At 38.6% G+C, this 25,618-nt stretch overlaps 1 protein-coding gene across 1 annotated transcript; it reads left to right on the plus strand.

Annotated features, from left to right (window-relative positions):
- The first annotated feature begins 1,852 nt into the window (after window positions 1–1,852).
- LOC141903298 (protein sidekick-2-like) lies at window positions 1,853–24,868 on the plus strand. Its single transcript, XM_074791396.1, has 28 exons — window positions 1,853–2,438; window positions 7,158–7,285; window positions 7,600–7,716; window positions 8,225–8,383; window positions 8,800–9,072; window positions 9,525–9,665; window positions 9,902–10,090; window positions 10,427–10,839; window positions 11,186–11,495; window positions 11,795–12,357; window positions 12,746–12,974; window positions 13,060–13,175; window positions 13,654–13,846; window positions 14,220–14,414; window positions 15,231–15,332; window positions 15,525–15,726; window positions 16,260–16,363; window positions 16,475–16,545; window positions 18,346–18,571; window positions 19,299–19,414; window positions 19,846–20,059; window positions 20,183–20,320; window positions 20,607–20,894; window positions 21,213–21,377; window positions 22,485–22,610; window positions 22,885–23,023; window positions 23,458–23,593; window positions 24,116–24,868. The coding sequence occupies exons 1-28, from the start codon at window positions 2,200–2,202 to the stop codon at window positions 24,344–24,346; spliced, it is 5,523 nt and encodes a 1,840-aa protein (XP_074647497.1). The 5' UTR covers window positions 1,853–2,199; the 3' UTR covers window positions 24,347–24,868.
- The last annotated feature ends 750 nt before the right edge of the window (window positions 24,869–25,618 follow it).

A 25,618-nucleotide genomic window follows, 5' to 3' on the forward strand; every position in this document is an offset into this window, starting at 1 on the left:
CAGCTGTATAAAAAAACCGTCCACTACGGAAGCGTATAAAGCGTTCATGTGGGTTCATTTTTTTGAATCCATGATAAAAATGACGACATCGATTGTTGAATAGGGTGACACTTAGTGCTACCCTGGTTCGGTGTAAATTGCTCAGGCATGTTCCCAGTCAGTGACTCACGTGTGTTTGCTGAAGACCTCTTTTTTGATAATCTATGTTTCATGTTCAGTAGTGTCATTGTATCGCTAGGCAAAGGAAATGTTATAGAAATTAATTTATCTACAGACACTGTTTACGCCTCAGATGCCCCACCTGATAATATTTTACAAATTTTCCTACTCCGATTGATCGTTAAAATGACCGATCCCTGCTCCGACTGTTCCCGGAATTCACGTTCCTCAGGGAGAATTATCGGTCCCGAGACATAGATCGTATGATAAAGACCTATCATGTTTGGATTTAGAAACGGAATTATTATTCAAAAAAAATCAAAAATACAACACAAAGTTTCGATCTCTTACAGTTAGATCATCGACGGGCACAGCTTACTGTACTATCATAAGTGAAAAATCTTTGTGAACATTTTATTTTTCTAGCTAAACTAAATTCCCTCGTTCGCCACTAGGTCCACCCCTTTTGGATCGGAAGTGGTATTATTTCGTAGATAAAGGGCGTGTCACATCGAGTCGACAAATTGAACATATGTATTTTCATTGGGATGGACGCAGCTGGCTACTTCCGAAGAGAAGTGTACTCCAAAACATCAAACGCTCGCAAGAGAACAAATAAAGCCCCTCGTGGAACTCGCAGTCCCTCGTTCCTCTGTGACTCATACATATTTTGACCCCGATTTGTGGAATATCATTTCCGTGTTCCATTTCGAGAATAACGACAAAAAAATCTTTTGTGTTACCCGGTATTCTTTATGAATTACAAACTGTTCTGCGTCCAGTTGGTTGAATATATACATGAAGTGCCTTATTGCGACACCATTTAGACAAAAGTCGCCCGGAAATTAGATAATGGTTTTAGGTTTAACGGCTGACAATATGTCCAAGGTTTAGTCCCAAAATAGAATTTTATGCGATGATAAAATGTATATGAATGAAACGACTGTTGTTGCATTTTGATAAATGGTTAAATCTTTATTAGAAAATAATTCAATCGTTTAATTAATCGTAAATGATTTTAACGCATTTTATCGCATAAAATTCTATTGTGGGATTTTTCGTAAAACTACAGTTGAAAGGGATTAGAGAGTATTATTCAACTAATATTGAAGGATAGCTTAACTAATCCTAGAATGCCCAATGTCGGTATTATGTAAAAGAAGAGCGTTGGTCGTTATAATATGTGAAAAAATAAGATTTCGAAACGTAGCTCCAATATTCAAATTCACATGTTAATCATGTATCGATTTTAGAAGGTGACTATTAGAAACATTCTGGTTTCCAGTAGTCATGAGTCTTAGATTTTTAAGTCAAAACGCTTGTTCTTTCATTAGGTGAATTTCTATATGAGTCACGCTGTTCGACACGGTTGACGAATAGAAAGACAAACTTAAAAAGGCAGTTCACATTGATTGAATAAACTGTATATCGATATTCCATGTATGAAACACTGCATCTCTCTAGATCCATGAATGAAATATCGATTATCAATATTCTGTGAAAACAGGTGTTTCCCTGCAGATAGTACTGCCATCTATGCCCAAATACTAATAAACTAAATATCGCCGATAATATTGATCGGTGACTAGTTAATAACTGCCGTGTGAAATATCATATTGGAGCCTAAATTGATGCCCGAATTATTTAAACGCAGGTCCTGGTCTTCGGCGGTGAATTTGGCGGGTTTATTTGATGAGAGCTCGCTATCTCTAGCGCGGCGCCGTGCTAGCTAGCTTGCATCGAGTTGGGGACAATAGAGTTGACGCATGACTCATAGCGAGAACACCGGGTTGGGTGTTACCTACACTTTATCAGTGAGCAATATTAGTCGTAACGCTAGTATTAATCCGTAGTTCATCGAGTGAAGAGAGTAGACGATGTCCGTCTGCCCCGAGAGTACGAGAAACTAGAAACTGATTAAAACAATGCTTTTGATCCCATCGATTGCGACGTTTTGATCACTGAGATTCTCTATCTATGGATTAATTATCGAACAGTATTGTATATATATATTTATATGAATTAGGATCATTAGGGAATATGTTAGGATTAATATTATTCGCCGGGTTATTTCTTCGCCGACACCGGTTACGATTAGTGATTATCGTTTACGTTGTTTGTTGCGCAGTGAAACCGTCGACGTCGAAGGAGTACAACCCGATCGAGAAAGATTACGGCGATTCGGTGGAGTTATCGTGCGAGGCGAACGGAACGCCGACGCCGAGGATTTACTGGTACATGAACGGAAATCTCGTCGAGCCGCAAAATAAGCCGAACAAGTAAGTGCCGTTTTATCGTCCAAACTTTCACGTTAATTTTTTTTTTCAATTTCGATTATTGTCGAACTTGATGAATCTATAATGTTGTTTCTAAAACCAGTGGCGTTGTTGGAAGTGCCGCGACGAAAGCCGCGGATGACGTTTTTTTTTCTTTGAGTACCATGTTTTTGACAAAATTGAAGTAAATTTGTCGCGGAAACATTTAAGAACCGGTTGAAAATCAGCAATTTGCTGCCGCATTCAAAATTGCTTCCTGAAAACGCAAGGGAAAGTACAGAAGTCACACCTCGCTATCATCGGAAGATTACCCGCCCTGTAAACTATTACTGTCTACCTGATTGTTCTAGGTTTTTGTGTAAGGTTGTTATCAAATGATCCGTGGACTCATCGGATATATTTCAAGGAATGCATCGTGAGGTTTCACACTCGACTACGAATACACTAGTTTTGAGAGTAGTTTCTCGTCAGCTACTGCGTAAAATATCTAAATGCTATCCTATTCAGAATCGTTTCTAGTTCACTTTCGATTAAACTGCTATTTTATAATGTCAAATTATTGTCAATTTTGGTGTAGACTGCTATGATTTAAGATATTGAGTTCCCGGGTCTCGCGGTTTTTGCATTTGAAATATCAATGCATTTCTTGTTTTGACTTTGATATCATAAAAGTGCCAGAAATCCGAAATAGTAATGTTCCTATTTCACAGTATGCTACACTAGGCTTTGTTCGTACATTACACAGCAGATCACGTTTATTAATGTAAGCAGAATCGTCATAATAGCCATTGTTTTCAAAATCCACCAACTATTGTCGAGTAAACCATAAACTCTGATGCTACACGTGCTGTGCTGCGCAGGTAGTAACCTGAGAATCTAACAATATGCTTTAGCATTTCATTAGCTTAAACTCGGGGAAATTAGCTTCAGGCTGAGGTTGCCCAATCGGTTGATTCATCGTTTCATTTGCACATTAACTAAATATTATCATTTTCATGTTGGAAATGAGCTTCTAGTTCTAAAGTTCTGGGTTTGATTCTGTAACTGTCCGTGGATTGTTCGAATAACTATGAATTAGTGAAACCACTGAGGAACCAGTTTTGACGGAGTATTTTTTTCTGCTGTTCCGTCATTCTTAGACCAGTACTCATACGCGCATACCTGTATAAATTGAACGCGCTGTGCACAGAGCGTTTGAATGTGAAATTAAGCCGGTAGTGACTGATGAGTCATCATTGACTCTTACCTGACTGTCAGAGTCGCTGATAATCAGAATCATAGTCTTTATTTAGCGGAATAACGGGCCAAGCCCATTTATGTAAACAGATCTCAAATAAAAGCGTGTGTGTGTATATATGACTTCAAACTTCATCTGACATGTCTATCTTCTTAGAGGCAATCTCTAGAAATATTCATTTCCTTCCCAGTCATTCAATTAACTCTTAATTAGTTGAGTTGCGGTCTCCTTGTGCAGGTTTTCATATTCTTACATAACCCCCCCCCCTCCCCCTGGAAAGGATTGTAAGTTCCCAAGCTTGACAACGTTTCTTTTTTGAAAAATTGATCAACTCGTTCTCTTTCTCATATAAAACATGCATGATGTTTAGAAAATCATTTTAAAAATGTCTTTAAAAACGTTGAGAACTGGGTTGTATAGGCAATCAGCTGATGCACGGACGTATAAACTAGACTTATAATCTAGTTTATACGTCCATAGTTGATGTAACGACTGGTAGCACTTCGTTGGTTAACGGTTTTTACCAGAAATTACGAGCTTTTACTACTAGGGCATAACTTCATTAGGTAGATGAGCATAGTCAATGGGGAAACAAATATATTTTATGGCTAATGACACTAATTAGTGAATACTGAATGAGTAATTAACAGATGAATAAAATGAACCTTTACTTTCCTAGATTACTCGATGAAGCTACTACGCACTAGTAGTAAAAGCTTTTTTAATAAAATCTAGTTTACCTACGGTACCAGTCTTCAGATGTTTAGGTATTCATAAAAACGCAGGAATTTAAACGTAGAAAGAATTCAGGTTCGGAGATCAAACAAGTGTCTCGAAGCTATTGTAAAAAATTTGTTTTTTTTTCTGGCTATAAAGTATTGTTTGGGTGAAAGAAAAGAGCGCGAACATAAAAGATGCGCGGTTGCTATTTGTAATACGTTTCTAAGGCAATTCGTGGTCTTCTCGTTGTATTGTGAAATGCGAAGATGAATTCACTATTCTCTCGAGCGAGCGGGTGACCTCGATCATATAACTCAAGTGAATTACGATTAAAACGTGGTTGTTGCTACAACAAGTCGGCTTATGCACCTGTTTATGAGAAAAATTCAAACAGCCTCGGGCTTAGAAACATTTCTTCTAGTTGATAAATTCACTGAGATAACGTGAATGGCAATAATTGTATTGTAGATGCCCTCTTTCTGTCTGTCTTTCTCTCTTTCTCTTTCTTGCCTGAACTTGCCTGCCTCGAATCGGACTAAGTTTCCATTGGATACCGATCCTCATTAGGGTTTTCACGGAACGCACCTGCAGCTGATTGATACCGACTGCTTCCGTCGACAGCATTTTACCGATTAATGTGGACTTCGCAGATATGGTTCGACAAACTACCGAGGACTTTCGTGAATATCACCTACAATTATTAGCTTAGACCTGAGCCTGACGCGTCAAAAATACATAAAGATATAATTATACCTAGGAATGCATAAATGATCCACTCTTTTGATGATGTTATATTGACAGAGAATTCAAACTACTATCACCCTGGGTTCAACCACGTGGACGTGTAAACTATCCACGGTTCTACAGACATTACTGAAATAACTTTCATCCATAGCTTTTGATTATAGGTCAAGGTCGCTAATTCCAGCGCTCTGATTGGTCGTATCTAGCTGCGATGCGAAGTCGTTGATATTTTCCCTTTTCTATATATCGCCCCAACTTCCTCGAAGAAATTATCTTTAGTAAGAATAACCCCTAAATTTCATCATAGGAATTATCTTTGATATAATATAGAATAATCCCTTATAGCTTATACAGAATAGCCCCTTATATAGAATAGCTTATATAGAATAACTCCTTATATAGAATAGTTTATATAGAAAAGCGGTAACCCCTAATCACATGTTTTCTCTTCTCTTCAAATATGTAAATCCATTTTGACCACAGTTTAACCATGGACTCTCCATGGTTTAACTTTGTGCTGATTTTGAATGAAATATTTAGAGCCGATTTCATCAGTGAATTATTGGTGAATGAATGTTTTGTCGCGAAGGCGAGATAACAATGTATAAGTTTGTTCGGCGAGATCATTTGACCAAACTTGATCAGGTTCACGATGGCTGTGCGCATTGTTATCGATGTTATTATTATATCGTGCGCCATCTCGTCCCCTGGAATTATCCGTAACTATTCTTTATCCGGTCTAACAATATGATGCTCTATTGTCACAATCATAACCGGAGTGCTTTGTTTCGCCCGTAGCTTCTGCTATCAGCTCTAGACCAGACCCGAGTTCATCCTATTGTGCGCCTTCACTGATTATTAATATAGCAAAGCTGTGGTGTAAAAAGGGCGCCAGTTATGAATTCTCCTATTCTAAAGCCACGAGCTCACAAAGATTTTCGGACTAAGCCAGATTAGGCCTGTGCCAACTGTTCACAGGGGTGCCAAATGGCTCCCGGCCTGTTAGACCCTGGCTAATTTAGGCCGGACCAAAAATGTCGGTAAGGTCTTTATGTATGAATGCTGGTTTCGGAAATGACTGGCTCTCTTATTAAAGCACAGACCAAATTTTATCCCGAGCAGGCTAGTTTGATGCGGGCCAAATCGTCTGTCTGATCGCGGCTTTTACATCCATCGCCAGACAATGCATTTCAATTGCTCAAATACAAAAAGCACTTGTGAAGTGAATTTCTTTCATGTTATTTATTCAGGTCCATTTGAAAGCGGGATCTCCGCGCGAGCGCGCGAATATTTAGTCGAAGCTATTTTTAATAATGACTTGTTTTTCAAATATTCGCAGAGGCCTCAATCTCTTCAGCACTTGACAAAAAAAGCATCTGCTTTTATTCAATGGATTACATAAAAATTGAATCAATCCCCAACGAACAACACGAGAGAAACAGTTTTTTTATTCCCACGAGAGATACGGGTAATGATCGAGAATAACATCCTTTCAGATGGAAATTTCATTCACCAGGGATAGGGGCCGATTCGGGACTAGCCTGAACGTAACAATTATTAGTTGTGTTATGTAAATGTGCTTTCGTATGTTAATAGCTAAGTAAACAAAACCCAGAGGTAGAATTGATGTTTGTATCGAAATATGAGAGTTTTTTATTCCAAGTTCAGAGCTGCCAGCTGTTCCTGATTTTCAGTATTTACTTATAACGAGAAATAATGATTCAATTTTTTTTTCACAGTAATGTGAAAGATGTTACTGAAGGTTTAATTTGAACATTTTCTTCAATGAAATGTTACTAAAACGAAATTCAATACGTTACCGATAGCACTTTTCAGTTTGGCAGCCCTGCAAGTTTAGATTTCACAATTCCAGTTTGTACCTCTATCCTTACCCCAACAATGTCATATAAAATACTAAATTAAGACACAGGATAAGTTAAAACTTTTGATAGATATGTGATATTGAGAAAATACCAAAGCAATAATAAAAAATGTTTTGAAAAATTTCTTTTTTTCTATAGATATGTGATATTGAGTAATGGAAATTTACAAGTGAAGAATTTGATGCCGTCAGATGCCGGGATGTACCAGTGTCTGGCATTCAATCAGGCCGGTAATATTGACACCACAACCTGGCTAAAAGTCAGACGTAAGTATTGATAGGACAGGGTAGCGCCACTGACCCGGAAAACTCAGGGAATTCGGATAATGCTATTGACCATGTATTCTTTATCAATACGTGATTCAATTAAAACTGAACGTCGTGTTTTAAACCTAGAAATTTCTCTGATTCACGCAGGAAATCTTGTGTAATTGCATGGAAGAATCAGGAAAACTCGGGGTCTTGTAAATGGGCGGAAAGTTGCTGTAGGATCAATCTATATAATCTACGGATATATCAACCTCACGTGTAGTGAATATACCGACGCTGCTTGTGTTTTAAGCTTCGCATTATTTTTTCAGATTTCCCTCCATTTTTTACGAAGCTACCCGTGAATATCGTCGTGATCGAAGGAAACCAGGCGAGGTTTACTTGCGAAGCCGATGGCGCTCCGAAACCTACCATCACATGGATGCGTGGTACGTTATGAAATAACGCTGATTGTGGGGGCTGTAACGATTTAGAATTTTCACAGAAAAGAATTCTTTGCTTTACTTCATTTTTGAACAAATTGAAAAAAGATCAGACAAAAAAATTAAACATAACAATATACAGAGTCTGGATGAAGTAATTGATAATTCTAATATCAAGTTATACTTTAAAAAAAATTTAAGCTTGAAAAAATTGAAATGCACCTTTAAAAAAAAAGATAACTTGTAGGATAAAATTGTTTTTCAAGTACCTAGAAAATAAATCTATATATTTTGTGCGTGGTAATGGATCTAATTTCTTAAGAATAAATAAAATGAATAAAGCAAAGATATTAAATCAGAGCTGAAAATTAGGGTTTATAAGTAACGAAAAGAGCTAGAAAAGTAGAGATTTTGTGAGTAATGGGAATTGATCCAAGGATGCTTGACCTGACTATAGACGTAACAATTGTGCTGCTACAACTGTTACAAACTGTTCACTCGATTTAAACTTCAGGAACGACGGCAATTTCACCATCGAGTCGAATTCAACTGAACAGCAACGGCGAACAATTACTGATCTCAAATACCGTCGAAGCTGATTCCGGACCGTATAAATGTATCGCTAACAATGATAAAGGTTCACAGACCACACAGGCCACGCTTAGTGTTTACGGTAAGAACTCATCAGAAACTCGGAGGAGAAAATCCAAAAATGTACAAATCTGGCGGCAAAACTGGTTTGATATTGAAGATCGAGGTATCCGTGATGAAAAAATAAATCCCACAATTTTTGGATGACTAAAAATTCGATTTTGGAAAAATTTTTTTGATTTGTACATTGTGGGTTTTTATCTTATTATCCGTTCACCACGTTAGAGTGCGGTTATTGTACTACTATGACTAAAAAGTTTATTCAAAATACAATGTACTAGAAATATTTCGGTGGTTCTTACCTCCTTTCTTCGGTTCAAAATGATGTCAAATGATTATACAGTACATATGAAATAACACGCAAATCACTGCACATAGTTAGGTTATGGACACTGGAGAAATGAGTGTCTGTTATTGAAACGGTTTTTCTTTTTTCAGTAAAAACCGTTATCGTGGAACCACCTCAGGACACGTCCCGCGTGATGGGTTCGGACGTACTGATGCGCTGCGGCGTCAAACATTCGGCGTCGGTGAAAATCACGATCAAATGGTACAACAACGATCGGCTGATTAACGATCAGCGGATGATCGTTCACGACAACGGCAGTCTCGAAATCCGTCAGATCAACACGAACGACATCGGAGAATACATGTGTAAAGTGACGTCGGTTTCAGGCAATGACAGTCGAAGTGCTACATTGACCGTTTTAGGTTGGTTTTTTCTCTTAATGAAAATAATGATGATGATGATTTATTGAGCCTAAATTCCATATAAAATCTGTTAATTGGCTTTACATAATGCGCAAGGAGAAAAATAAATGAGTCTGATTAAAAACTTTGATGAACAATTGGGTTTTGAGGTTAGATCGGTAGACTAGATTTGATCGGATTTGGTAACTTATACCATATAGGGGCAGGGTATGAGAAGGCTCTATGCCCGACTGACTAGATAACCATGGTGGATGTCTAGCATGGATTGATTGTTAGAACTTAAAACTACTGGATGGTTTATAGGTTTATCTAGTGAATGTTATGGTGCGAAACTGTTGAGGGATTTAAATGTTAGGATCTTAACCGATCAGGTGCCGTTTCAAGAGATTTTAATTTGACTGCGGAGCTGTTTCAGCTATGTGTTCACGTGTGTTCGTGTATGTTTTTTTCAGAGCTGCCCTATCAACCATCAATCACTACTGTCATACTAGATCCGCTATCGAATAGACGAGTAATAATCAGATGGATTCCAGGATTCGATGGTAACAGTGAGATTACGCAGTTTATCATACAGTACAGAGAAGCTCCACCAGGTACGTAGGCTTTTTAGTTCTTGCTCTAAAAAAATCCAAATTTGAGAAAGAAACGAAAGTGTATATTTACCGTAACTTTCTGAAGTTCTGAACACAGTTCCCCAGTTCTGATTTAGATTCAACTGAGATTTGAAATTTTGTTTCAATTAGTGAAACTAACTCACCACTGCGGAACCAAGTCCTGGACATTTATGATGTTCCCATAATCTGAACGTTTTGATTTATTCAATTTCCAGGTCAGACTTTGTTAGAGAATGAAGGCTGGCGAATGTTGGTGAATAAAATCGATAAGTTAAAACGTGAATACACCGTATCGAGCACGCTGCTGCCGGCGAGAACTTATCAGTTTCACGTGAGCGCTGTCAATTCAGTCGGGGAGGGACAACCGAGTCCTCCTAGCACTCGAATCACCCTACCTCAACAACGTAAGTGTTTACTATTTACCACACAACCTACATATCTGGTTAAAGTTTGATAAATCGAAGTTAAGTTTGACTGTAAAAGTAACCGCGAACACGGAGCTTGATTTTGATCGAATTGAATATTCTAGGCCCATTTGTATCGTCGTGCCATCAGTCCAAAAGAGGTCTTTGATATAAAGAATTGTTTCAGCTTGTTATATTAAGTTGTTTGAACGGCTATAGAACTAAGATGGTCATAGTCTTGTCTTCTAAGCCCTCTCCCTAAAGATAAGATATATATATATATATTATAACTTTTTGCTTTGTAATACTAATAATGATTTTAACGTTGATGTTTAGCTCCTAGTGGTCCTCCGATCGGAGTTGTTGGCAGTCCTCGTTCACAGACGTCGATCTTCGTCACGTGGCAGGCTCCCGATGCGTCGCACTGGAACGGACGTCTGCTCGGTTATAAAGTCAGATACAAAATCGCGAACTATCCCGATTCGTCGTTCGTCATTCAAGAAATCCGAGGAACCGATCGTCAAACGATTGAACTACGCGGTCTGTCCGTATTCCGTATCTATCAAATCGAAGTAGCCGCGTTCAACGCTAAAGGCACCGGTATGTTCAGTAGCGGTATTCGAGTTCGTACTAAAGAAGGCGTCCCGGTGCAAGCGCCTAATCTGATCCTAGCCGAAGCAGTCAATTCTACGGCTATCAAACTGAAATGGGTTCCTCCTCATCCGCAGAAAGTAAATGGAATAAACCAGGTATGTTTAGCCCAAGTACTGTGAATACTTACTGATAATTTATGAGCATCTTAATAGTTCAGTGTTCTCCATATGCCGAGATCTTAGAAGGGACGCATTCGTTCTTGAACATTGTGGCTGTTGAAGTAGCAAAGCTTTCGGCTTAATTTTGGTACAATATATCTGACACATTAACTCACTATTTTACTAAGCAATCATCGTAAGCATTGATAGAATTGAATATAGAAGGTAGCTGACTTATTACAAGGGGTGGCTGTTTTCAGTGGGCTCGATGTAAAAATAACGAAATAACGGGTTAAAAACAGATCCCTTGTGGAGAATACTAACTGTATTTTCAACTTTTCAGGGTTATAAAATCTACGCGAGGGTCATGAATAAGACGGTCTACAAGATCGAGAAAATCGCGCCCGATCTTTACAATCAATACCCGAATCCTCAAATCGGTTTCATCGTCAATCTGAAAAAATACACGCAATACAACGTTACGCTGTTGTGTTATACGAATGAAGGAAATGGCCCGGAGAGTACCGGCAAAATCGTGTGGACCAAAGAGGATATACCCGACGCGGTAACGCACACCGAATTCACGGATATCTACGATACAACGATGAGAGTTTCGTGGAAACCGCCTGCGAATATTAACGGTATTCTTACAGGTCAGTTTAAACCCGTAGGAATCTTCATAGCAGGGGTTTCATTATCTAGATAAAGCTGCTCGCACTGGTGCCGACTGTGTGCATGCCTGATTGACACAGACGAAATTTGGCACGACCAAAAAGCATATATGACTCGGGCCAGTTTGAATTGGGCCAAATCGTCTCCATGTGCTTGCAGCTTGTATTGATGTAGAATAGTAGTGATACTATCTTGGATTTTTGATAGCTTCGTTTAGAGGCGAATAATGCAGTTTTTGGAACGCGAGGAATGATAATGATGTATTTGTATTATATTTCAGGTTACACGCTATTGTACGGCGTTCACAATCAAACCCATTCGATCGTTCGTCGCGATTTTCCTGCCAACGTTCGTCAATACGTCATCAAAGGATTAACGGCTAAAACGATGTACACGATAACGATATACGCGAGCACGAAAATCGGACCGGGCACGCACAAAACCGTCGATATCATGTCCGGCGAAAAACCGGAGAAACCGGGACCGCCGTCGAATCTGGTGTTGAGTAATTTACAAGCGCGGTCGGTGGTCGTTCAGTTCTTGCCCGGTTATAACGGCAAAACGACAATCTCGAAATGGGTCGTCGAGGCGCAGATCGGACCGGATTCCGAATGGCAGACGATCTACGAAGAACAGGCTCCGAACGCACGCGCGTTGACCGTCAGAAATCTCAGGCCGTTTACGGATTATAGTTTACGCATGTACGCGGTGAATATCGTAGCGGAAAGTGAGCCGAGTTTTCCGACTCGCAAGTTTCAAACGATCCAAGCTGAACCGAGCGTTGCTCCTGGTAACGTGACCGTACGAGCCGTCGATGAGACGTCAATCAGAGTACGCTGGACTGTAAGTACATAAAGCTTCATAATTAACGATATTGGATGAAATTCTGCCCTTATTTTACCGAAAGCGCTCTCTTCAGACGTTTCGACAACATCCAACTTTTACCACCACAATCAATTGCAAAAATTATAGCTCATTACATAGGATTGTGGTGAGTTTCAAAGTCATTAGTTTTAGTATATGTTCACCAGGGGCATTGAATATTGAAATTGTTAGATTGTTGAGCATTTCCAACCACTTCTCAATTTGGCATAGTGTCCCTAAACCCCGAGTTTGTCGTGCCCTTTTTGACGTGAAATGCCATTAAAGGGGCTTTGAACTTCCTCAAGAGATACCTTGGATCTGTCACATATGAATCTTTCGCTAAACTCGAGATATCTCAACTTTTTAGCCATTGCCCATTCACGAATGGAATGGAGTACCCCTCGGCTACGTCATCAAATACAAACATAAAGACGCGAACATCTACAAACGTATTCAAATGGAAGATAAAAACGCCAACGGTTTCCTGATCGCTAAACTAGAGGAGTGGACCGAATACGAGATCAAGGTTTGCGCGTATAATGGAGTTGGTGAAGGTCCGTACAGTCAGGGTGTGTTCGATCGAACTAGAGAATCAGGTATGAAACTAATAATCCGATTTCTTGATTCGTTGTGAGGACTTTTGATCGACGTTATGATTCGATATTCAAAATATTTTTGCAGCTCCGAGCGCGGGTCCGAATGGCGTGATCGCTCGAGCAGAAAGCTCAACGGCGATTAAAGTCTGGTGGGGACCGGTTCCGAAAATCCATCAAAACGGACGCATCGCAGGATACAAGGTATAAAAACGAAAATTTGGGACAAGTTGCTCAATATGTAGTTGGTAAAAGTTAACCATCGGATGAAGGCCATACGAATTTTCTAACCAAACCAGTTTAAATTGTCAGGTCTTCAGTTATTTAAAACCCTTTCAGTGCTGATTAATTCATACCCTAAAGTGCTGATGATAATTTGAAAATTTAAAGAAATTCCACCCCAGAGTGTTGTATAACGGGCATACTGCTAGAGTGCGTTCACTGCGGTGCAGTGTATCTTCAGTTACTTACTTTTCATTAGATGTTTGACTGCCATTATTCATTAGAGATAAAAACTAATTACTAATAACATCAATGCTATTTATAGCTAAGCCAATCACTGATTTATACACCATATTGTGGTGTAGATGCGTTGAAAGGATTACCTTCACAGCAATTGAGCCGTAAAAAATTCGAGTCAGTTTTATATAACTATTCACAGTTCATTATCATTGTTTTATAGGTTGTTTATTCATCGTCTGAGATCAATTTGCCGTCTCAATACTTGGTGATATCGAACCCGAACGCAACGATGGCGGTCGTCAGTGGTTTACGCAAATACGTCCAATACGAAATACAAGTTCTAGCGTTTACGCGTATCGGTGACGGAGTCAAGAGTCCGTTGCCCGTTATTAGAGCCCGCACTAAAGCTGACAGTAAGATATTTTTTCCACTTGATGCATTTATATTGTATATAAAATACTCGCGATATGAAGATTTAACAAGTAAAATCAGTTAAACCCGACGTCATTTCTATCCATCTTCAGAGATTAATTTAAAAGAATATTTGTTTTGAATGAATCTCTGAAGGTCAGTAGAAGCATTCTAAAACATCAGTATAACTTACTTTAGTTATCAATCTTCTTTATTGTGGGTCGTTCATATACACTTCATAGACTGCCACAAGTCTCAATTAATTTCGCATTTCATTTTCGCAAAGCACTTCATATCTTAAATATCTTAAAGTAAATAGCGCTAAATGAAAATGATTTTTGTCGTTATTATTCGATTAATGTTGAATATTTGTAGAACCCGGACCGCCGTCTAAGATCTATTTCCCGGATGTAACGTATACGACGTGTAAAGTCGTCTGGAGCGTTCCCGATAAACCGAACGGAGTAATCACCGGATACAGCATCGCGTATCGAGAACTTAATAAGAATCCACCGGATACAATCAGAGATGATTCGCTCGGCCCCGGTCGATTGGAGTACGCAGTTACAGGTTAGTATCTGTGTGTAATGTGTCTATGGAAGTTAGACATCATGATGCTTACTTTGTTAACCTAGTATCGAATCCAGTAAATGTAAAGACAGGGACCCAGTTCCACAGTTGTGAGTTAAGCCTAGCGCACATCGACACTGCGATTGGAGACAACTAGTTGCAAGGCAGTTTTCGGCGCATGAGAGGAACTGGCTGGATACGATCAGTTGCTTGAATGTGTCGATGTGAGCGAGCTTACGATTGGTAAGCGTCGATCTATCTCCAGTTCCAGCCAGTTGCCCATGTTCTACTTTTGAGCAACTGGTTGTACTCAATCGCAGTCATATCCGTCGATGTGCGCGCTCTGGATTTCGACGATCGACACGCGCCATGCAGTTGCTGCAACTGACGGTTGTAACTAGATTTCGATGTGCGCGGGGTAATCGTTCGTTCGGTTTTAACCCAGGGTCAAATCTAAACTCAGAACTGTGGAACTGGACCAGGGTCTCTACAACTCCTTGATTCCTTAAAAACCCTGCTTTACAGAAATGCTTTTAAAGGTGCTTGAAACTCCTTCAATTTGAGAAAAATTCTGTAATTCCTTTAAAACTCCTTTCATTTTGAGAAATATGCTATTAGAAATGTTTGTAGTTGTTGGGCTGTTACCAAATTGGAAACAAAGTTGAGTAGTGTATAGGATAAAAATTTGCTTTCAAAACCACTGCATTAATGGCTCACCGAGATAATCAGAAGTGATTTAGGAGGAGCTAAGAGGTTTTAGGATGCAGATGCTTCCTGAAAAAATGTTGTTAATAAAACGTCTTTTTTTCATCTTAGGACTGAAACAGGAAACAACGTATGTGTTCGGCCTGAAGGCGAGGACTAGTTCCGGTTGGGGAGAAGTAGTGGAAGTAATGGTTAAAACGATGATCAATAGAAGTAAGTATAGTTAGTAGAATAGCCCCGTCCAAATAGTAGAATAGTAGCCTTAGTTTCAAACTCTGTTTTGAGTCCATCACCAGATGTGAGTATAGTAGACTGTAGCTGGCTTGTAGTGGGCTCTCAGTGCAACAAACAAACACTTGTCTGTGTTGATGAATGTGTTAATGTTTGAATTGTTTTGTGTCATAGGAATCCCCGAAGCTCCAGCACAGCCGACCATCAGCACGAATCAGATAGACGCTCGTGAGGCTTCGATGAGTTGGCAAGCTAAAGACGATGGCTACAGTTATATACGGAACTATACCGTACAGTATTCTACTGATAGCGGTGTCACCTGGACGAATTATCGGGACACATTACCTGCTAGTCCTACTACTTATACAGTAAAAGGGTAAATAACAAACGTCGATGAGATTGCTTTCTGCGATATTTTGCTCAATGAGGCTTCATAATGCATTTAGGCCTTAAAGCTTGACGCCTAATATCTGTGACTCAGGTTGAATCATGGATCCCATATCAGTCTTTACTTTACAGCCTTTACTTTAGCTAAATCAGAGAAAATAGACTCCATTTTGGAAAATTTCTTAAATTGTCATATCATTACCATGCCTATGCGCCACGATTTTCGTTGTTGATACTTCACTAGAAGATTAACTTCAGTGTGGTAACCATGTGGTTCAGCCCGTCTGTGTCATTTGAGATATTTTCTCCTAAAATTAAGCAAAATATCGCAAAAACATGAGTTTATCAAATAATGAACAGACGTATTTCTGTATTGTTACTGGGCTTCAATAAGGAAGATATGTGGCTGACGTATTTGATCCATGGCTATGATGTATTTGATCCATGGCTATGATGTATTTGATCTGTGGCTATGATGTATTTGATTTCGTCTACGATGTATTTGTATTTGTCTAAATCTAGGCTGACTCCGCATACGAAATATCGATTCCGTATTGCTGCCTGTAATGATATCGGTTTGTCACCATTCAGTCAACCTTCAAAAGAAATCCTCACTCTACAGGATAGTAAGTTCATCAACACGTTGCTTCTTAAAATGCTTTTCCAGAATCACAAATATTTAAATATATTGAATTCAGAATTTAAATGTGTTTTTCATTTCTGCTCTCCTATTTCAGAACCTGGTGCTCCTCCTAAAAATCTCAAGGTCACACCACTGACGACCACATCTGTTCGAGTCACTTGGGAGGTACGTAGTCGGTCTCAACGATCACAGTTAATATAGACTTCATTAAAATCATTTCGTCACTAAGTTTGTCGTATTATCGTTACACCAAGGATTCAAAAGCGTCTCATCGAGGGTTATTTACGTTTTTAAACTACAACAAAATCTACCGTTTTATCCCACGCTAGCCACCGGAGGCGCGATTTCGTTACGGAAGCATGCTCGGATATTACCTCGAGTTTCGCGAGCTCGATAACGTGATGGACTGGTGGCACCGCGAGCACGTACGTTCGTCGTACGCCATCTCGTTACACGTACACAACATGAAACTGTACACGGCGTATCAGTTTCGCATCGCCGCGCACAACGAAATCGGAATCGGCTCGTGGAGTTTACCGATCATTGTAGATATGGAACTCGGTATAATTTACATCCACACGACTCTCTCGCGACCGAGTTTTATAGACACGTGTAATCCCTTAATCCCTTAAAGGTTTTTAGCATACTACGGTATCCGCATCCATTGTTAGACTCATCACCCAAGCGTTTTTGATGAGTGATTATACGTCCTTGCTATTGTTTATTTTGTATGCCTGACATCTGATAGATGTCCTTGCTCTTTATTCCAAACAAATACGGCTGCTTTGCAAGGCTGGATGTTTACTGGTGAAGATCGGGAATTCTGTGCGATCAATTGAAACCCTGGGATACCCAGTAATTGATTCCCAATGAAAGATTGGAATCCTTTAGGGGTTTACCATCAACACCTCTCTCAAGAGCCTTTAGGGCTGGTTTTATAGACAGGTATTGATTATAAACGAGAGATTGAACTTATTTGACTATGAATTGTGGTAAAGTTAATACTGCAACCAGTGCAACAGGTTCTCGATGGAATTGACTAGACAGTTATGATATCTAGGTTCATTTTCAATGATTTGAATCAATTTTATTCTAACTCACAACTGTAGAACTGGGTTATGGTCTATAAAACTAAGCCCCACGGATTTCAACATTACCCGGTCTATGAAGCTCGGTCTAAGATGGTTTTTTTAAACGCATGCTTTCATCGTAGTGTTATTTATCTCTTATCATATCGTTGTCGATATGTTATTTCGATAGTCGATTTTTCAGTTAAATTCTGAGTACGAAATCAAACATTATTTTCTCGCGAGGATAACGTTTAACGTGAAAAATTGACAACATGAAGAAATACTTGTTTCGGAAACAGATGAAAAAGCTCGAATCATTTTCTCTCTGGTTCTTGTGCAGCTCTTCAAAAGACTAATTGTCGACTTTTCTGAAGCGAGGAAATTCATGTTACAATTTTTGTCCTTTTTGAACTTCTCAACTGTAGTTTTGTGAACATTGTTACCGTAAGAAGATGGATAAGTTGATGCAACCGAGTGTTATAAAATGAGGTCCGACCAGATGGTGTGCACAACAATAGTGCACAACTAAATTTAATTTGATTTCAATTTGACTTATATCTAGATGCTGTAGGCTCCAATATGAAAAGCTATACAGATCCAATTCCTCATTAAACTGAGATAGATCTTTCGGTTTCAAATACAGTGCAGTGTTTATTCGTAATTCACTGACTTCGAGAAATCGTGAATAGATTTTTAATTATATTTGATCCAAGAGCCAGCATCGTTGTCCAAAATGTTGGATAGTTGGATTCTCTCGAAACATTTGTATCAATGAATCTCCAGGTCGCATCTCGATCCATCAGTTTACGGTAAATTATGATTAGATTCATAGTTGATTTCATTCATTTGTTTTATTTCGCTTCACGTGTTTTCCTTATTATACGCATGTTTTTAGCTGCCGGATATAAACAGTTTGAACGGAGACCTGCAGGGCTACCGAGTCTTCTATCGACAATTGAACAAAGGCAATCAGGAACCGAGCCAAGCGGTGACTAGCGCCACTACTATCGACTTGGACGGTCTTACGAAAGGCGTGTACTACGAAGTGATCGTACACGCGTATAATATTATTGGAACTGGCGTGCCTTCGATACCTGTAACTGTCTATGTCGGAGAAGCAAGTAAGAATCGTAATATCATTGATGAAAATCCGTAAACAGTAATCATTGTTAATGTTGAAAAAGTGCATCGGGCAAGAATTATTATCAGACTTCAAATTTAAGTCCAATCATAAGCATTTTCTATATGGACTGCGCACAATGCTTTATCACCCTTGCTGAATGATGGCAAATTTAATATGAATTGAGGATTGAATTCAGCTTATCATACGCACTAACGAAATTATGCAAGTAATGGTAGGGAAGGGGGTGTAGTGGATCTTTGCTTGTTGATTTTTTGGATCATACGCATGCTGCCTGCTGATAGAACTAACTTCATATTCTGTAATAGAACTAATCAATGCATGTCCTGTATGAGTAAATAAGGGGTGAACCTATTTTTGATGGTGTGAAAGACTAGAAACTACTTGCGAGTGAACTAGTAGTCAACGAGCAGTAAAAATGGCGCATCTTGTATTTTCAAACTTATTGTAGCATGTTTCGCTTTAAGTGGCCGCATTTTATCAAGCTCATAATTTTCAACTGTCTCAATGTTGTGCGACATTTCATTTAAATATTCAAATTGTCTTAAACATATATTTTCTATTTTCTGTGTTTGTGAATGTGAAATTACTAAAGATCGATTTATGAAATTTAACATATTAATTTTTGGTCGAAGATTTACGGATAGGTTTGAGTTCTGGATATGACTTGATGATTATTAAGGAATGTATATGTATTTTTATTTCAGTACCTACCGCTCCACCCCAGTCAGTCAGATGTCGCGTTAAAGGCTCCACTGAGGTTATTTGTCTGTGGACCCCTCCCCCGATCGACGCACAAAATGGAGACCTACTCGGATTTAAGGTAAAACTATTTCAAGATAGGAATTTCCTGGGTCCTGTTTTAGAGTTCTCTGTCAGATTTGACTCGAGGTTTGAAACATTCGAAAAGAACTAATCTTAAGACTATGTAGAGTCTTCTTATCCTCCCCTGGCAAGGATTCAAACATCCGGGTTGCAAGACTCAGCATGAACCACTGCCTGTTTAGCTCAAATGCACAGGTTTGACGCACGAAAACGTGCTGCGCCTACCAGATTGCGATAAGTGGAAAAACCCAGGCTAAAATTTAAAAAATCTTTGATTGGCTAATAATGACATCACTGTAAACCTGTGCTCTTGCACTTTCAAGACAGGGATTCATGCCTTCAGTGAGTCTTACGATGCTGTCGGGTTCAAATCCCAAAAAACGGTGTCGTTTGATATTTTTCATTGTAAATGCTCGATCTATTATTCAGGTATATTATTGGGCTGTGAATATGAGACGTCGTCGTAAACGCGTGATTTCTAAAGGATCACAGGTGAACATGCAAGCCGTACCGGCCACTGAGAACCAGGTGATGTTACAGGGTTTGAAGAAACACACGACGTATCAAGTGGCGGTGCTGGCTTTCAATCCAGCTGGCGACGGACCAAACAGTACGATAATTACTATCACTACACTGGAAGGAGGTAAATAAAACTGATATCAAAATAATAGAATACCCTATGAAAATGCATATCAAAATAATGATGATTAGAAAATTTGTTTTGTCATTGCTCAAAGTTGAATAAAATTTGTCTGGAATGTTTCAGTGCCTTCTCAACCCGGACCACTAGTATTCACAGATATACAGATGACTTCATTGAACGTCAGTTGGACGCCTCCTCGCGAATCAAATGGCATTATTACTCATTATATGATTAGATACTATCCGGTTGAAGAAGTGTCAGGTATGAAATAATAGCCGCATTCGCACTATCAGTAGTTGGTCCTTTCTTATTTGGTGACCTGGATCTTCCTTTGGCCGTTTTATAATTGAACGGACCAATTAAGACCGGACTTTTCACTAGCGTGAATGTTTGGTCCATTCTAAATTAGAACTGACTAAGTTATAGAACGTTCTGAATAACGTAGTGTGGGAGGATGCGACTATCTGCATCATTTTTGGTGGTAATTGTCTAGAATTGTCAAAAATCTAGAATTTTGGTCTTAATTGTTTTGTTCTTACTTAATCAGGTGTCGTTACAAAGACCGAGTTACAAGTCTCCGGAGATGTTCATTTCTACCTGGTCAGTAATCTAGAAGAGAATATCCGCTATACGTTCACCGTGCAAGCGAGGACTCAGGTCGATTGGGGTAAATCGGTGAGCGGTAACGTGACGACCGGACCGCAGTCGGGATCACCGGGACCGCCGAGTCGACCGACCGCCGTCATGTCGGACACGTCGGCGACGCTCAGGTGGAAAAATGGCGAAGAAGGAGCGTCTGCGGTGGAGGGTTACATTATTCAAGCGAAACATTCAGGTAAGACTTTTCAATTATCAGCTTTTCAGGGCACATTTGCACATACATAAGTCCATCACTGGTCTTAGTAAGAAGGTTGTAGACTGCTACAAGCCCCTAATGATTAACTGCAGCATCCATCCCCATATGACATCATCATATTGCCTATTTTCGTGTAGGTTTTGATACTATTGAGGCAGTTAGAAAATTAATCTAACAATATTAGATGAAGTACATATTGCTTATGTTATGTTTTCTGTTATTATCAATAGATGTCACTGTGGTAGTGATGCCATCATTCCTCGGAATGTGTTGATACGATCGATGTCTATATTTCAGGTGGTGATTGGGAAACTATTCTACGCACTGAAGATCCGGGAATGAGTGCTGTGATCAGCTTCTCCAATCTGAAACCTAACACTAACTATACATTCCGCGTGATCGCAATAAACGACCATGGAATCAGCGCACCTAGTCTCGGCGCATACAGTCTCAATACACCAGGTACCTATATACCTATAACATACCCTCTGATACCCTCATTGCCTCTCTTCACTCAGGAGTAATTAGGGGGTTACCAGTCCTCGTAGATGAGTGTTGAGTGTCTCCTGGGAGATGACTGTTGAGAGCTGCACGTTTGGGGTAATAACTTAAGAGCAAAAATATGAGTGTCATTAATTGTAGTTATGGACACTGTGTATACTCCTAAACATCATTAGGAAATGTATGTCCAAGGTCTTGATACCCAGTTATTTACTAAATCAGTCTCTCCTGATGTGGCCGAGAATTCAATATCCTATTACCATCACTAAAGACATCCTCCTTAAGGTTTTAACAGTAAAACAAATGGTTTTCATTTAATAATGTTGACTATTTTCGGGTATTTTTCTGCACCTACCGAAGACTGCTTTGCAATTGAGCTATTTCGATGTAAGATATGAAATTTGTTTATCGTATATGTAATATACATAAATTACTATATCAAACATGTTCTATATTTATGAAAGTTCCTATATAGTTGCGTATGCCGGCCTTTTGTCTACTAATGTGCATTGAATTCATAAGTGTCCGTCATCAAAATATTTAACCTTTGAATGCTAATATGTGTTTACAATGGCATTATAAATGATATGCAATTTCGATCACTTTGTTGACATCAGTTTTTGTCTAGTTTGCATAATAAAGGATGAAGCTTGATCGAGCAATAGCTCTTCTCAGTCATTAGGTTACTGGGTTACCAGCAGTATTGCATGTTCAACTAATAACGTACGAATTGACTTGATATTAACCTATTATAATACAATATACCAATCTTATATAGTTTATTGTTAAAATCGACAAAACTCGTTAATCAACACTCACGCATAGATTTCATTTGTCCTTTGTATTGATATTTTTATTGATTGCCAATTAGGAAAAGAAAGGCAAAATATTCTGTTAAAGCCGCAGATGGCCTTTAGTAATAGATTGATTAAGTTTCAGATAAAAACATACCTAATCAATCCCTTAAAGGTTTTGTGTGTATGAAAACCCAAGGAAAATTCACTCAATCCAGAAAAATCGGAGATTTTAAGGCAAATGTTAGAAAAAATTCTATTTTAATAATTGCAGATTTCAAGCAAGTTCCGTTCTATCAACAATGGTGGTTTTTGATTATCGTCGCTTTGACGGCGCTGATCGTGATTATAATTATAGTTTCCGTGCTCGTCATAACCGGACGAAATAAACGACACAAAGGTTTGTTTCATATTCACTGGATTTTGAATAGCGGCTGCGGGGAGGTCGAGATACCGAAATACAATAATCAGGGTGTTCACTTACTTGGAAATCAGGGAAAAGCTAGGGAATTTTCATTTCTTTAAGATAGTCAAAAAATCTATATCTTACGTATTTGACTGTGTTAATTGATTGGATCCTTAGCACATCGAGTCAGGGAAAACAACGTGCATAGTCGAGGAAAAAGTGAGTCAAATAACCCTGATAATATGTTTTGATTTTTTTTTTTTGCCAGCTAAACAAAAGAAGCTCGGGATGTATCCACGCATCGAGGACGGTGGATTTTCCACGTTTCAGATGGATCGAACCCGGCGTACAAGTGGAAGTACAATGCCTAATGGTACTTTAACGAGACCACCTCCTAAATATCCTAAGTACGTAACACAGTATAGTATAGTATAGTAGTGGTAGTAGTAGTAGTAGTTAGATACATGAGTTAAATTTGACCCTTTCATCCTTATTGCATTCTACATTGCGATCGCCTGTTGTCGCAAATCTGCAAATTTAGATTTAGTTCAGGGCCCGAAACATAGAAATCTTTACATAAAAGGGGTTTTTAGTGAAAAGTTTGTCGGAAATAGTAACACCTGAATAAAGTTGAATGTATTGTTAATGTTATATATCGTATTGTTTATAATGCAGAAGAAAACTTTTCTGGGGGCATGAAATTGCTATAGCACCCTCGGTACCGGTCAACTCAATTTTACGGAAATTTCCCAGATTCTTTTTGTCATGGGATTGAAAATGAACTACCAGTAATTTTGAAGTTTGAAATTTAACCGAAAACTTTTGTTCTCTTCGATGATAGGCCGCCGAAGTCTAAATCAGGTTTATCGACGTATTCCGATGAAGATGATAATTACGCGAAACCACCGATATCATCGCACGGCAGTCACTGCAGCAGTATTACCGAAAAAATATCAGATATCGATTCAGATTCACAAGTAAGAGTTAACTATAAACATCTGTTCATAAGAGTACAAAAGTATTGTCACTATACAGTACAAAAATATACAGTGTAGATTGTTTACACGTTTGCATAACAATGGTATTATTGATCTAACTGTACAGTCACCTTTTTGCTTTTTGCTTGAACTATGAAAGCCTTTAAACAACTGTTAGGTAATAAGTCAGTTTTGAAAATGGAAAATGGAAAAAACACCCACAGTTTGATGATTAAACTAACTGAATTTATTCTGACATTTTGGAAGTTTTGACTAAACTTCATCATCAGAGATACGAAAATGATAAACAGACATCAACTTTGGGTTATTTTCATTAACTCTGAAATATTGAGATTAATATCAGTTTACCAGTTACCCAGAGAACTTTTGTAGTTTCTTTCGACTTTGGCTCATATTTTCACTTGTCCATAAGAATAAATCGGTTGTGTTTCTGAACGCTTCCTTATGACTCAAATCTTTAGGAAAACGACACGGTGATCATTGTTACATTTCGTATTTCAGATTAGCGACAGCGAACCGGACGAAAAGGGCGCGTACGCGTTCACGAATCCGTACGTAACGCGCGAGTCGATTCGAAAATCGTGGAAAGACAAAACACCGGCGCAAGCGTACAGTTACACGGACAGCGAACCGGATAATTACGCGGCTAGCGTCAATATCGGACGGCCGATGAACTTACAGAACGTCGCCGGATCGCGAGCTCCTCTCACCGGATTCTCTTCGTTCGTATAGCCAGCGCTCCGTGCAATAATCATTACATGAAATTATTACGTTAAAGTATTACTTGAACTCAGATGCGCGCCTTGATTTCTCCACCATATCACCGAGGATTATTCACGACAGAACGATATGACCGGATATGTAATTTTTTTTTTTTGTATTTTAAGAACGGAGATTTGTTGCTGATCCGTTCGAACGTAGGGCAACCTTTTCCTACCGAGTATCTGGTCACACCAGAGATCTGTAAATCATTAGAAGTAGATCTTTCGAAATCCTTTTTATAAACGCTGGAATATCTATTGGATTATGAATGAATGAACAGTAGTAAAAATGGGAGATTTTTCCAGTCTGTTATTAAAACGGTGCCCTAAATCTTAAATTCTCTAGGATAAACACGTAAATCGATTGAACTGGATAATTCAATCAGATTGATAAGATTTGAAAGACCCACTATATACATACAATTAATAATTTAATAAAACTTAGTGTTCAATGTTTAGTTCTATAAGGTGCTATTGTTGTTTCGTCATATATTTTTTGATATTATGAATATACGATATATATATATATATATATATATATATATATATATAAATCGTGTTTTGTGTTTACCGGTAATTATTATCATCATTATCATCTACACTTTTATCATGTATAATATATCATGTAATTATTTTGTGTTTTTTTTTTTGTAATAATTCGAATGAATCGTCTGAATGATTCATCATTAAATGATTTTATGTATGATCTACGATGGCGATTCCAGACCCGGTTGAACAGTTCTCAGCGAGTCAATTTGTTTATTTTCGATTTTAAATCGGAAGTTTTATTTGAGATCTGTAGAACAGGGTCGAGTGGAGAGCTGTATTTCACTAGAGAGATTCGTTTTATAAGCGCAGTCATTATATTGTAAATTTATCTCATTTTATCTACACAATTTAGTGTCCAAAACGAAGAATAGAATTTCTTCGTTTAATTAATAGTAAGATTTTAAAGAGCTTGAAAATGATTGTGAAATTTTATTCCCCTCGACTATGCGTAACAACATTGTATATTTTTTTCTGATAGCAGCTGTTGTGGTCGGTTGATACTGCTTCATTAAGCCTATGACAGACGAATTGATTTTCCGCTGATTTGTGCCTATATACAGCTCGCCCTGTCTGTCACAAAGCTGGTGTGTGAAATCGCATTATTTTGCCATCAATATACCTGATAATACATGCGTTCATATAATATGGATCATGTTTATTGAATTTTCATTCTTATTTCATTCGTCCGATGTTA

Source organism: Tubulanus polymorphus, chromosome 4 (genome assembly GCF_964204645.1).
Source record: "Tubulanus polymorphus chromosome 4, tnTubPoly1.2, whole genome shotgun sequence".
In the NCBI taxonomy this organism is placed as follows: domain Eukaryota; kingdom Metazoa; phylum Nemertea; class Palaeonemertea; order Tubulaniformes; family Tubulanidae; genus Tubulanus; species Tubulanus polymorphus.

Bases quoted from the DNA above. Each gene is read 5' to 3' on its own strand.
- LOC141903298 (XM_074791396.1), top strand. From the start codon at position 2,200: ATGTTAGGATTAATATTATTCGCCGGGTTATTTCTTCGCCGACACCGG. The intron at 20,060-20,182 runs GTAAATAAAACT...GGAATGTTTCAG, and splicing joins TATCACTACACTGGAAGGAG to TGCCTTCTCAACCCGGACCA. The intron at 20,895-21,212 runs GTAAGACTTTTC...TCTATATTTCAG, and splicing joins TATTCAAGCGAAACATTCAG to GTGGTGATTGGGAAACTATT.